This window comes from Eptesicus fuscus, chromosome 9 (assembly GCF_027574615.1).
Source record: "Eptesicus fuscus isolate TK198812 chromosome 9, DD_ASM_mEF_20220401, whole genome shotgun sequence".
Taxonomy (NCBI): domain Eukaryota; kingdom Metazoa; phylum Chordata; class Mammalia; order Chiroptera; family Vespertilionidae; genus Eptesicus; species Eptesicus fuscus.
Genome location: NC_072481.1, coordinates 94,583,660 through 94,595,708, shown reverse-complemented (window position 1 = coordinate 94,595,708; position 12,049 = coordinate 94,583,660). Strand labels below are relative to the sequence as shown.

At 39.8% G+C, this 12,049-nt stretch overlaps 1 protein-coding gene across 1 annotated transcript in view; it reads right to left on the bottom strand.

Annotated features, from left to right (window-relative positions):
- The window catches only part of GMDS (GDP-mannose 4,6-dehydratase), a 681,907-nt gene that overhangs the window by 86,293 nt on the left and 583,565 nt on the right, over positions 1-12,049 (bottom strand). The window contains exon 9 of the mRNA XM_008158879.3: positions 6,477-6,573. Coding sequence (XP_008157101.1) covers positions 6,477-6,573 — 97 coding nt within the window. The remainder of the gene's footprint in view (positions 1-6,476; positions 6,574-12,049) is intronic.

Sequence of the window (12,049 nt, the reverse complement as noted above, 5' to 3'; positions counted from 1 at the left end):
TTAGATATCCTTGCACCAGGTTTTCACAACCGACTTATCCAAGAAACTGGCAAATTGATCACAGCATTACAAAAATGTATAAACTTGATTTTGCTATTAAGCACAGGACCTATTTTTAACCGCAGCTGAATGAAACTGGGTATTAACTGGCAGGCCTTGCACATGAAGTGTGATTGTTGAGGAGGTGATCTGAGCGTCCAGGCCAGGAAGTGGACCTCCTCTGTGGATATCCACCTGAGGGGTCTGACAAAGCAGTCAAGTGGACTCTCTACTTTGCTGGTGGGCATAACAATGAATGAAGAAATCAGTTTGCCATGAGCCAAGGGTGAGGAGAGTGAAGCAAGAGGAAGCCTCTAGGGTGGGACAAAGACAGATAGGAGCCCAAAGTTGGTATACATGGATTACATTTTAGTAGACTCAGAATATTTGGTGTCCACAAGTGAATAATGTGCTAGGAGGAAAAAATCAAACTTGGACAGGAATAGTTAACTTTATTGGAATAGGGTGGAGGAAGAACACCATGGATAGTATTATCTATGAAATCTCCTTGCATATTTTTAAGTTATAATTATTTTAGAATGTAAATATGACTTGATAGAACAGAAAAGCATCGCTGAGTTGTTTAAAAAACAAGCAGCAAATAGGGATTTCTAAAATTCCAGCACACATATCTCACTGGTTGGAAGAAATGAAGAGGGGGCAGGTGGTCACGTTGGTGATGGACAGTCTCCCATAAGCACTTCTATTCGTTCAGTGACTTGCATAAGAGCTAGTTAATGTAGACGCTGAGCTCAAGTACTAACTTACTAGCATTCCTAAGGAAAGCAGCTACAGAGGCTGAAACAAATTTCTGAGATTTTGGAATTTATTTTGCAGATGTCAAGAGGCCAACAATACAATTACAAATGAGGCTGGTCATTACCTGCACAGCTTTTTTAAAGAAAGAAGGTACAGATTTTGTAGGAATTCCCTTTTGGCACAAGGAATGAAATCATCTATATTAAGGACACCAGCAAGATTTTAGGAAACATACAAAATGTATTTTAAAATAAGAGAATGCATGTAGTTATGTATACTCATGAAGATTTTTTAGTCATTAAAGACATCCCTCTAATCTGGATCTAATAATAAGAAACTTCAAGGAAAACTAGAAGGAAGTTGGGGGCATGATAGCCAGCACACAATCACTATTTCAGTAGCTATGAAATGCTCTTGCGGGGACAGCCACTGAGGAAAGAACACAGGCTTGAGGAGGAATGCTATTCATGCCTGGGGGTTTTGTACTGGACCCTATGAAGTATATGGAAAACCAAAGAGAGTGAAACTTAAAGCTCTCTTGGTTAAGTCCCAGGAAGGAAAGGGCAAGAAAGGCCAATGTGATTAAGGAAGGAGGAGCCTAAGAGGGAGGCTCAAAATCTATAAACAGTGATTCATAGAAAAAACAAACAAAACTACTCATAAAATACAAGTAGTAAGAAGTCCGGAGATTACTTATAAAAGAGGAAACACTCTGATGGGGGCCTTATCGACAACACTGTACACGCTGTGGTCTGACAGTTACAAAAGCAGAAATGCAGGGATGTGAAAATTGGAAGGGACCTCCCAGAAGGAGCAGTCCAGCCTCTCTGTTTCCACCTCAAGGAATGCAGGAAGAAGGACCCGCCCCTCATTTGCTCTCTCTGTGTCCTCTTATCCAGGCTCCCACCAGTCACACAAAGAACAAAGACAAGTGGGGGTAAAGGGTAGGACTAGAGTCTTAGAGGTCAGAAGAATCAGGACAGGGAGAGATCAGCTGGCTTCTCACAGAACTGGGGAAGTCGAAGGATGGAGTAGAGAGGATCTAATTTCTTGCTACATGTGGGGAAGTGTGAGAATGTGGTGAGAACAGGGAGTCAAAGGGGATAGTTTCAGGACCCCAATACACAGCGATGGAACTGAAGGAAGTTCTCACTAGTATTTATACAGGTCCTCTGATGACAGATCAGGTTCCTGAGGTCTGGAAAGTGTTATGTGACATTATTCTAACCAGGGCTATGAGACAAAGCGAGCAACTATGGGCCAGTGAACTTAACATCATTTACAGAAAAATATTAGGAAAAGTATGCAGAGGGGACAAATGGACAAGCATATGGTAATTTGATTAGAAACAGGACACAAGTTTTTACTGAAGGAAGGTGCTACTCTAACTAGCTTGTTAAACTCCCTTAAAGTTATTGTTTTCTCAAGTCTAGATTTGAATTCATGATTTTTTCTAATATCTATAAAGGGAATAAACAGGAAGCATCTAAGTAAATAAAATAAAACCAATCACAATTGAGAACATTAGAAATACAACGGCAAGAAAAATGAATGTGGAAGGCAAACAATATAGCAAGAAAAAATGTAGTTCGCATCATCTACTAGAATTTCAGTTAAGATACTTTTAATGAAAAAATACGCAATTTTTTTAGTCTGTGACTGTGTCCCCCATGCCATTTCCTAAAATGCTCTGTAGGAAAAAAGAGATTTTTTTAAAAAAGTGGATTGAGCATTTGATGTGGTTACAAATTTGGCACCTTAGGCTGAATACTTCACTAACTCAACCTTTTAAATTCTCCAAGTTAAACATTCTCAAATAAAAGGAAGATACCTTTGCGGTTAAAGTAAGTAATAGGTCAATATCAATGTTTTTATATTTTCATTACTTCCATACTACTGAACATCTACTTAATTTTCTGAAAGAGGATCAGAAAGGACAGAAATCAAGATAAAACAAGAATAAAAAAAAATCAAAGTACTTATTAACATTTTCTAGTAGCTTTGATAGTACCTTTTATTGGTTAATCTATATAATTCACCAATGATGCCATTCTAGTTTTCAAAAGATACTAGGTTTAAGTAACTGATAGAGACCTCTATATCTACAGTCTCCACAAGAGCAGGGGATGTGTCTATCTTATTCATACTGTATTCCCAGGGTCTAACACAGTGTTTGGTAAATAATGAATGAATGAATGAATGAATGAATGAATAACAATAACAGCATCGGCCCTGGCTGGGTAGCGCAGGTGGTTAGAGCATCATCCCAATATCCAAAGGTTACAGGTTCAATCACAGGTCAGGGCACATATAAGAATCAACCAATAAATGTATAGATGGGTGGAACAACAAGTCAATGTTCTCTCTTTCTCTCCCTCTCTCTCTCAAATCAATAAATTAAAAATATACATCAATATTGGGTATTTTACTGTGTGCCAGATACTGTTCTAATGAGCATTTTGTATATTGGTATATTAATTTTAAACAACTCTTTGGAAGTTCTATTAACAAACCCATTTTTAAAGATACAGAAGCACTGAGAAGTAACTTGCCTAAGGGTACACAGCTAGTGATTGACAGTTTCTGAACTCCTACAATTGGCCCTGGGGCCTGCACATAAGCACAACCCTACTTCTCTACAAATAAATGCACAATGCAACGAATCTAGGTGTAAATGAATGCACATATAGAAAACTATGTAAGAGACAGGCGTTTTAAGAGGACAGAACTTAAATATTGATAATGCCATCACCAAATACTGCAATTCAGGGCAATGGGGAATTTAAAGTCTAGTTTTCAGGATTAAGCTCTCCACAGTAGCAATATTCCTAAATGTTAAAGGAAACCCAGGGGTTTATAGGTAAAGAAGCAAAAAACGTGACTCTGTTCAGTTCTACTTGGATGCCAGAGTCCTTAGCTCAGAACAAAAGCCTTCATTTCATATTGGTACGTAAGCAGGATTGAAGGTTCTGTAGAGGCACCAATGAGGACGGACATTCCTGGTGCTGTGCGAACAGGCTCTATAGACTCTCTGCTGGCCTCCAGGAGGAAAAGAGCCTTTCCGAAGACTAGTCTGCATCTTGTTCAAAAAACAACCTAAAGCACTATGTCCCTTTAGTCTTGCTTTAGGGTACTGGTGTTCTGAGACCTGATATGTCCCTCACTTTTTTCTTTTCAAATGTTCTTCTCTCTCTCTCTCTCTCTCTCTCTTTTCTACCAGTCATTTTGGAACCTTTGGATGCTAAGGAGATCACGTTTATACCCTGGGCTTTGGAGTTCCTTGTGTGCTGAAGATCTTGGGATACACACGATTAAACTCATCAGGAGAACACACTTTCACAGAATAGAAGAATGAATGCATGGAGCCTTGGGACGGGTGGGAAGAACTCCGACACTGAGCGGGAAGGACACAGTGCAGATGTGGGAGAACTCCATCCTGCACCACACCAAGTGCTGCTGCTCCTCAGAGGAGCTCGGCGCTTTCCAGGACTCATGCCCAGTGACTCTCTAAATGTGCTGGCTATTAAGGCCCACACCTAGGCGAGAGCGCATTTACAAGCAGTGCTCAGTTTTGGTCACCTTTTCACTGGAGGAGCCCTATTACCCCCAAGGCAATTCAACAAAAGGCTGTAGAACTGATCCCAGTTTTGGGAAAACTCCTTGTTCTGAGGAATGAAGTTAAAAGTTTAGTCTCCCTGTACAAGAGAAGCTTGCTCAATAGAATACCTAGTTGAAGTGGAGGGAACAAAATTAATGCATCCTAAAGGCTTAGAAAGATGACATGCAGGTTAACATCCAAATTTAAGCAGTAAATGAGAGCATTGGGATGGGAGCTAGATCAACAAGCAAAGGGAGCATAGGAAATAAGACACCACTCTTATGCTCAAACAGCATTAGTGTGAATGGAGTTGCAGAACAGGTATGATAATGACATTTGAATGAACAAAGAAAGGGGGAGGGATGTAGCATCAGGACAGGAAAGAGGGGTTGACAGGACAGACTTCAAGAACTGTCTTGTTAGTCCAAGGGTCCTTTTCCTGTTCAGCAAATTCTTTTGTTATGTGTACTTATCAATCCCACGCCTTGCCAAGTGAGAATGACAGACAGGCCATTCTTAATGACTTCTGAGCTTCTGAAACTATTTTGGTGTCAGAGAGAGAAAGAGCCATATAAAATTGTTATGTTGGCTCAGTAAATTTTCCACTCGGAGATGACAAATTCTGTTAGCATAGAAACAGCTTTGCCTGTTTATGTTATCTGTGCAAAGTTCCAGAAAACTGACACCTTGCGGCACCTCTTAGGACTGGAAACAACGCCAGTGCGGCTGGGGGCTCCGCAGGGACCTCAGTGCTAAGTCAGCAGGGTGTGCTAGGATCTTCCTCCCAAAGACAGAGCAAGTCCTCTGTCCTCTCCTCCGCAGACCCGCCCGCATCAGCACAGGGAGCCTTTGTTCCTAGTGCCAGAGGCCCCGCCACGCCCTGCCAGGACAAAGCTTCCACTCTACAGCCCTCTTTGCCCACTGCTTACTTAATCTTTCCTTTTCACTTCCTCCTGGTTGCAGGGCGCATGACGTTTTTTCCTTTGTTTGAAAGAAGACGTTTTTAAAGGGTGGTTACTGATGACACAGGCACTTTCAGTCTTTCTTCACTGGGGTTTTCCTAATCTCTAAGGGGTTGTCCAACACACAGGAATTTGGTTCAAAACACAGGTAAAACAGGTTCACAGGATTCCATTTTCAGTTAATGGGTATGTCACTAGGTAACCATCACGTCTGAGCATTTCTCTCTGAAGATGCCATTTCTGTTATCTTTAGGTATATGTAACATGTTGAGTTTTGGTCACCATGGAAGGTGGACCATATTAAAGTGTTAAAGCGACAATGCCACACTATAAGGTTCTATAAATCTAGGAAAGGAGGATGATCTAACAATCTACAGGTCATTTCTTAACACAGAAATCTCTATATTTAGAAATCCATCCATCCATCCATCTACCCATCAATCAACATTTATTAAGCACCTACTTTGTTACAATGGAAAATATTTTAAAAGTCCTTATCCTGAGTTTGCAGCTTTGTAAAGGGAGAAAAACATGTAAACAAATGAGTATATAAGTTATAATAGATGTTATAATATAATTATGGATCACATATACTATCAATAAGAAGGAAGGAGCAGAGACATCAGCAGTGTAGTATATTGTCTAGAAAACAAATCAAAGAAAGACAGTACTTGAGCTGCGTGTTAATGTTCACTTAGGGCTTAGTTTGTGTGTGCACATGTGCCTGTGTGCACTGAGGAGGCAGGCAGCCTTCCAGACCTTGAGACCCTGCAGACCATGGAGGGCCCTGTAAGTCAGACATCCTGTAGGTACCTGGGGTCAGCACCAAAGCAGGGGACTAACACAATGACAGCTGCCATATGATATGAGTCTCTGTTTCCATAGACTCACCACTTCCTTGGGTGTGTTTTACCCCTGCTTTCCTTTTTAAAGCAATGGATTTTGTGATGAGAACAACATCTCAAATTCAATTCACTGGGCTCTGGTTTGGAACAAGCCCATTAAAAGACACCAGAATAGCCTGATGGGGAGCTTGAAGGTTGGCTTTGGCATCCCGTGAGCATTTTCCCAGACAGCGGCCAAGTGTGGCCACACACCGGGTGGCCAGGAAACCTTACCACTTCAGTTGGTCGGTAGTATTTGAGGTCCACAGTCACATGAACTTTGCCGGTCTCTTTACATCTGCCCACTTCATTTTCATTCTTTCCTTCCCACCTGTAAAGAAGATAAACACTTAATCAGCCTTTAATTGCTTGGGAGCATTTGGCCACAGTGTGATCCCTCAGGCCAGCCCAGCCTTTTCCTTGCAGCAGTAGGTAAGCTCGTTAATGACAGGAGCCCAGGCTGCAGTTAACCATGTTATTAGGGAATAGTGACTTTCAGAGCCTTTCCAGATCTCTTTAGAAAGGGTAGGGCTTCCTCCCTCCCCCTTTCTTTTTAAGAAAATCATGATGGGTTCAGAAGCAAGACTTTAGAAATGACCAGACTATTCAAAATAAGGAACTGGGCAACTTTCAGGGAATTTAAATATTTTTAACTTCTTTAGACTATTCCTGATTAAGTCAATTATTATGAATTAATTAATTTCTCCTGTCTCCCCCTTCCCCTTTTTAAATTTTTGTAGTTTTATGGATATTTATTATAAATTCAATGCACTCCAGTATGGAATAAGTTTCATACCTAATTAACCATCCCTTTCACCTTTGTATTAAATATGAATTCCCTTGCTCTACACAGTCAGCAGCAGGCCTCAATACATCTCAAATGATTAAATCTCTAAAAAGTGCACAACTAATTGGTTTACTTCCTGCTAAGAGAGGGTATAATAGCATCTCTCTGTCTCCTTTAATTCAGCTATGCTGTTATTCCTTCCTTAAACATCTAAGTTGCCACAGTTAAGGATCCCGACAATGGCCCCTCAGGTCTACACTGCGCACTACACAGGATGTGCTTATGAGCTTGAAGACCAGCTTTTCACTGGAATTCCATGCTAGGTACCCGATTTTTAAAGAAATAAAGCTACTGGCTTACTGTTGACCTCTGGATTTCAAAAATCTAATACCCAAACAGAAAATACTATATAATTTGAATTATCCTTATAAATGAAACATTTGGCAAAGAAGGGAAAGAAATTACAAAGTAATGTTTGACTTCAATGCTTATTCCCAGAGCTAGTTTGCTTTATCAGCTGAAGATAAATCCTATGATAAAAGGATTCAGTGGGCCTGGATCAGAGTCACAGTGGGGAGTAAAGAAAAGAATAGAGCTTTAAATTAATTACTCATTGATGTGACCCACAAGTGCTATTGAAGATGAATGTTCCATGTTGGCCACAGAATGTTCCATGTTGGCCATTTTGGACACAGGTTGGGTATTAGAGACAGAAGCTGGCCTCACAGCTTCATTTCTGAGCATTCATCTGAATGTTCTATTCTCAATTAACTCTTTGGCAGCACAGGGATACCATTTCATCATTGGAGAAGTAATAAGGTTACGAGTATGCTAAATTTCAATGCACTCAAGGCAACCATGAGAAGATCCCACAGCACAGAGTTATAGCACAATGTGTTGAGCCCAGCAACACTGGGCCACCTGCATTTCCCAGGACTTTCATATTAATTGACTAAAAAAGGAATGTTTGATAACTTACTTCTTTGGTTTCATCTCTTACTGTTGATCGGACTGATTTGGCAGGATCAGAGCTAAGGTTTTGGAAAATTCACCTGGAAATGGTATGTGGATGCCTTAAACTTAGAGCATGTCAAGGAAAATGCTGTGAAGTGAGAAAGCCTGCAGTGATGAGGAACCTGCACATCTCTGATGGACAAAGACCACATTTTGGCTAATATCCATAGTGAGGAAGAACAATTGGTAAAGCCATAACTTTAAAAAATTACCTATCTAATTCCAAAGGTAATTGTTTAAGTGAAACTTTTTCTATGGTTAGGCTTTCAGTAAATAAGAGGATATTTGTATCATACTAGTAAAAGCATACTTTAATTTTATTTTTGTTTACATTTTATACTTACAAAGAGAAACAAGTTCAACATCTACCTTTCTGAAAGTATTTCCAACTAAGCCCAAAGGGTTTATAAAAATACTGCTCATAATTTTGCTATATTTCCCCCATTGTAGCTAGGCACGTAGTCTACCATGCTGATTTATGTGTACTCATATACCTAATGCCAGCCTTTATGTTGGTAAATATGCTTAGATGTCACACACTTGAGAACTGATGACTCAGATCTATCTATAATTACATTTTTTGGAAACCACACATAAACACACATTCATATTTAAGTTGCTAAAGCCTTAAGAAAACTTGGAGAACATTCCAGGACTGGGGAAGGAGTGTGTGGACAGGAAAGGGATGAGGCTAAGCCATGGTGTCTAGACCAGGGGTGGGCATACTGTTTCTGTAAAGAGCCAAAAAGTCAATATTTGAGGCTTAATAGATCACATACATATAGCCTCTATTGAACTTTCTTCCTTTCTCTCCTTCTTCCTCTTTTTCTTTCTTCTTACTTCGCAGCATCTTTTTTTTTTTTTTTTTTTTTAACTACCCTAGAACTATAAAAATCTCCTTAGAGGACAGTAAAAATCAGACCTCAGGTGGGGTTTGGCCTGGAGGCCACAGGTTGCCCACCCTGCTTTAGGGGGTGAGTTAATGGTATAGCCTCCCCCTCAACTAAATCTCCTTTCACACCAACAGCTTGCATCTTTGGACCAGCATTAATTTTCCTGTCTACTGCTGATTCTCTTTGATTGCTCCACAGTCATATGCTAACATGTAAAATTTGTAACAGTAACTGAAATGGAAAAGATGAAAGAAGAAATCTGCAAGTTAGACCTGAGTTTGAGGCTTCCTGGGCACATGAGCTCCCGGCATGCAGGCCTTCTCTGTCTGAATGCTGCCTGCTGGGCTGCCACTTTGCAAAGGCTATGTACAGTCCAGCCATCTCTAAGGGCATGGCACTGCCTCAATGAATAATATAGCTGCACTGAATAATCAACTGCAACCAGGAAATGGCTCAAAGCAGGACTGAGTTGGCAAAAACCACTTTCTAATTTCTACTAGATCTATATGAGGGCAGTAAGCAAAAGTTTCGGCTAAAGGCCAAAAACCATTCAGTTACAACAATATATGAAGCACTTGTATTAACAAGTAGAAGGTAACAGCTAACTTGTCCTAACAAGTAATGTTATGACTCAAAGCACAGCTCCATGTTCATGAAATGATGATACCTTGACAGGGAGTAAAGGATATAACTAATTAACAGGGATTGCTAACCACTAATTTAGATCAACAGCTCACTGAGCAGGGATCCTGTATAATTCAATTTTTAAAATAAATTGTTGGCTTCTAATAAGCATTAAAAAGCACTGAAGAATAGCAGACTTAAGCATATTAAGGCAAGATTGGGTGCTATTAAGATTTCCAACTAGGAACCCCTTTAAGGAACACCAGTCACTGGGTACATCCAGTTGAAAAGACACAGCTACGTATAGCAACCGGAAAATCACAAAGCTCTCAGAAATTATTTTAAGAAACACTATTTCATTAGGACACAGATATAGAGATAGATTACCGGAGGCTAAAATTTAGCAAATGACATAACTAGTCCTGGAGAATTATTAGGTTCTGGATAAAGATGGCCACTTGCACACACTTTTGCTCCTTCCAAGATTCCTTTCAAAAAAGGAATAAACCCTTAAGGGCTAAAAGAACAGGAGAGAAAAGAGGAACCAAATCCCAGAAGGTGGACAGCAGCTGAATGAGTGTTCAAGAACTTAGCAGGAGCCCCAGAAAACAGACTCCAAAGCCAGCGGTGGTAAAGCCAAGAATTAACCCAATTTACACCTGCAGGAGCCCCCAAATTTTTAGGAAGTGTGAGCTGATTACAGCTCTACTGGAGACATAGTCTGATGCCCAGTTACCTCTGAGATACCACAGTACTTGGCAGCTGCCTCACCCTTTCTGGAGAAGAAGGTCCCAGGATTGAAGGGTGGGATCACCGTGCTGAAATCAGGGAAGGATTAAGTATGTAAACTATATGTTGGGGTTGCCTAGCAACCTAGGGTGCTGGCTGGCAGGCTTGTCTCCTTGCAGGGAGGAGACTGGGAACGCTTCTCCAGTTGTCAGAGGTTCTCCACCTAAATGTCCAAGTCTCCCTATAGGGCCACAGTCAACAATCTCCATGTTTCCAGGAATTCCCAATTCAGTTTTTAAACATGAGCAGAAAACCAAGATTACCAGACAGACATGTGAGCAAAACCACAGATATGAAAGACATAAATCACAACAAAGAAATTGAAAAACAGCAAATTGAAGGAAATAGAACAATCAAGAAAAATAATTTAAAACAAAACAAAACCATAAACTCACATGCACCACCATTAATATGTTCAGAGACATAACGAAAGATATCAAAGAAACAAAAACAAGATATTATATAACAAAAACAATTTTAAAAGATTTTAGAAATTAAACACAATTCAGAAATTAAAAGTTCAAGAGAAGATTTTTAAGGATATAGTTGAGGAAATGTCCCAGAAAGTAGAAAAAAACCCTGTAGATATGAAAAAAACAGAAGGAAGATAAAAAATCAGAAGATGGCCTCAAGAGGTCAGTATAATGGGCTTTCCAGAGAGTATAGAAAAAACAGAGCAGAGCAAATAATTACCTAAAAATAAATCAAGAAAATTGATCAGAGCAAAAGAATGGGCATTTTCAGACAAAAAGGGAGCCCCCTCAAAATAATGGATGGGACTAGACTTGAACTTCATTAAGATTTTGCTTCAACAAACAAAGGAATTTTTTAAAAAGATGCCAGAAAATAGGGGATACAACTCAGGAGAGTGGCTAAGAGAACCCTCCAGACAAACATGAAGGCAGGTCAGGCCAAAAGGTTCCAGAAGGGCCGCTACAGAAAGACATGACTGATAGAATAACTCACAAGCTGGAGCAGAGTTTGGGGTAGTTAGTGATAAATATATAGAAGATAAGGCAAATGAAGTAAGATGACAATTGTTAGCTCTTTGGTAAAAAAACGACAACTGTGAAGAAAAGAAAATGTAATTGTGGTTTTACTAGAATGAATAACATTGATCAGTCATGATAATGTAACACTAAGCTAACCTAAATTTAAATATAACAATAGAAAAAAATAAAATAATATAAAAATAGAATATTAAGGGAAAGGAGGGATGGGGCAAGAGAAGGAAAAGAAAACAAACAAACAAACACCCTTGTCTTGAATAAGAGGAGGCCAATAGATAATGTCTAGAAGAAAAAAAAAAATCAAGAGGCTGCAATAAAAATGTTATTTAGAAACATGGAGCTAAATGCCAGTGTAACAGAGTGCAATGGGGTTTCCAGAGAGAACAGAAAAACAGAGTAGAGCAAATACTTAGCTTGAGGTAAATGAGGACAACTGACCAAGAAGAGCATACATACATTTGCAGGTGGAGAGGGCCACACAATTTTTCAAGCAGAGAGGATGTGAAAATGGAGGGGAAGGGAGGGTGGAAGGGAGGAAATTGCTGGGTTCTCTGACAATTCCTTGTAGAAGGATTGGAATTTAAATTATGTGCTAAATTAACTGGGAAAAACAAAACTAACAATGAAGGAGAAGCTCATTACCATCAAGAACATTACAGAGCATTACAAACCGCAGGCTGACTGACCAAG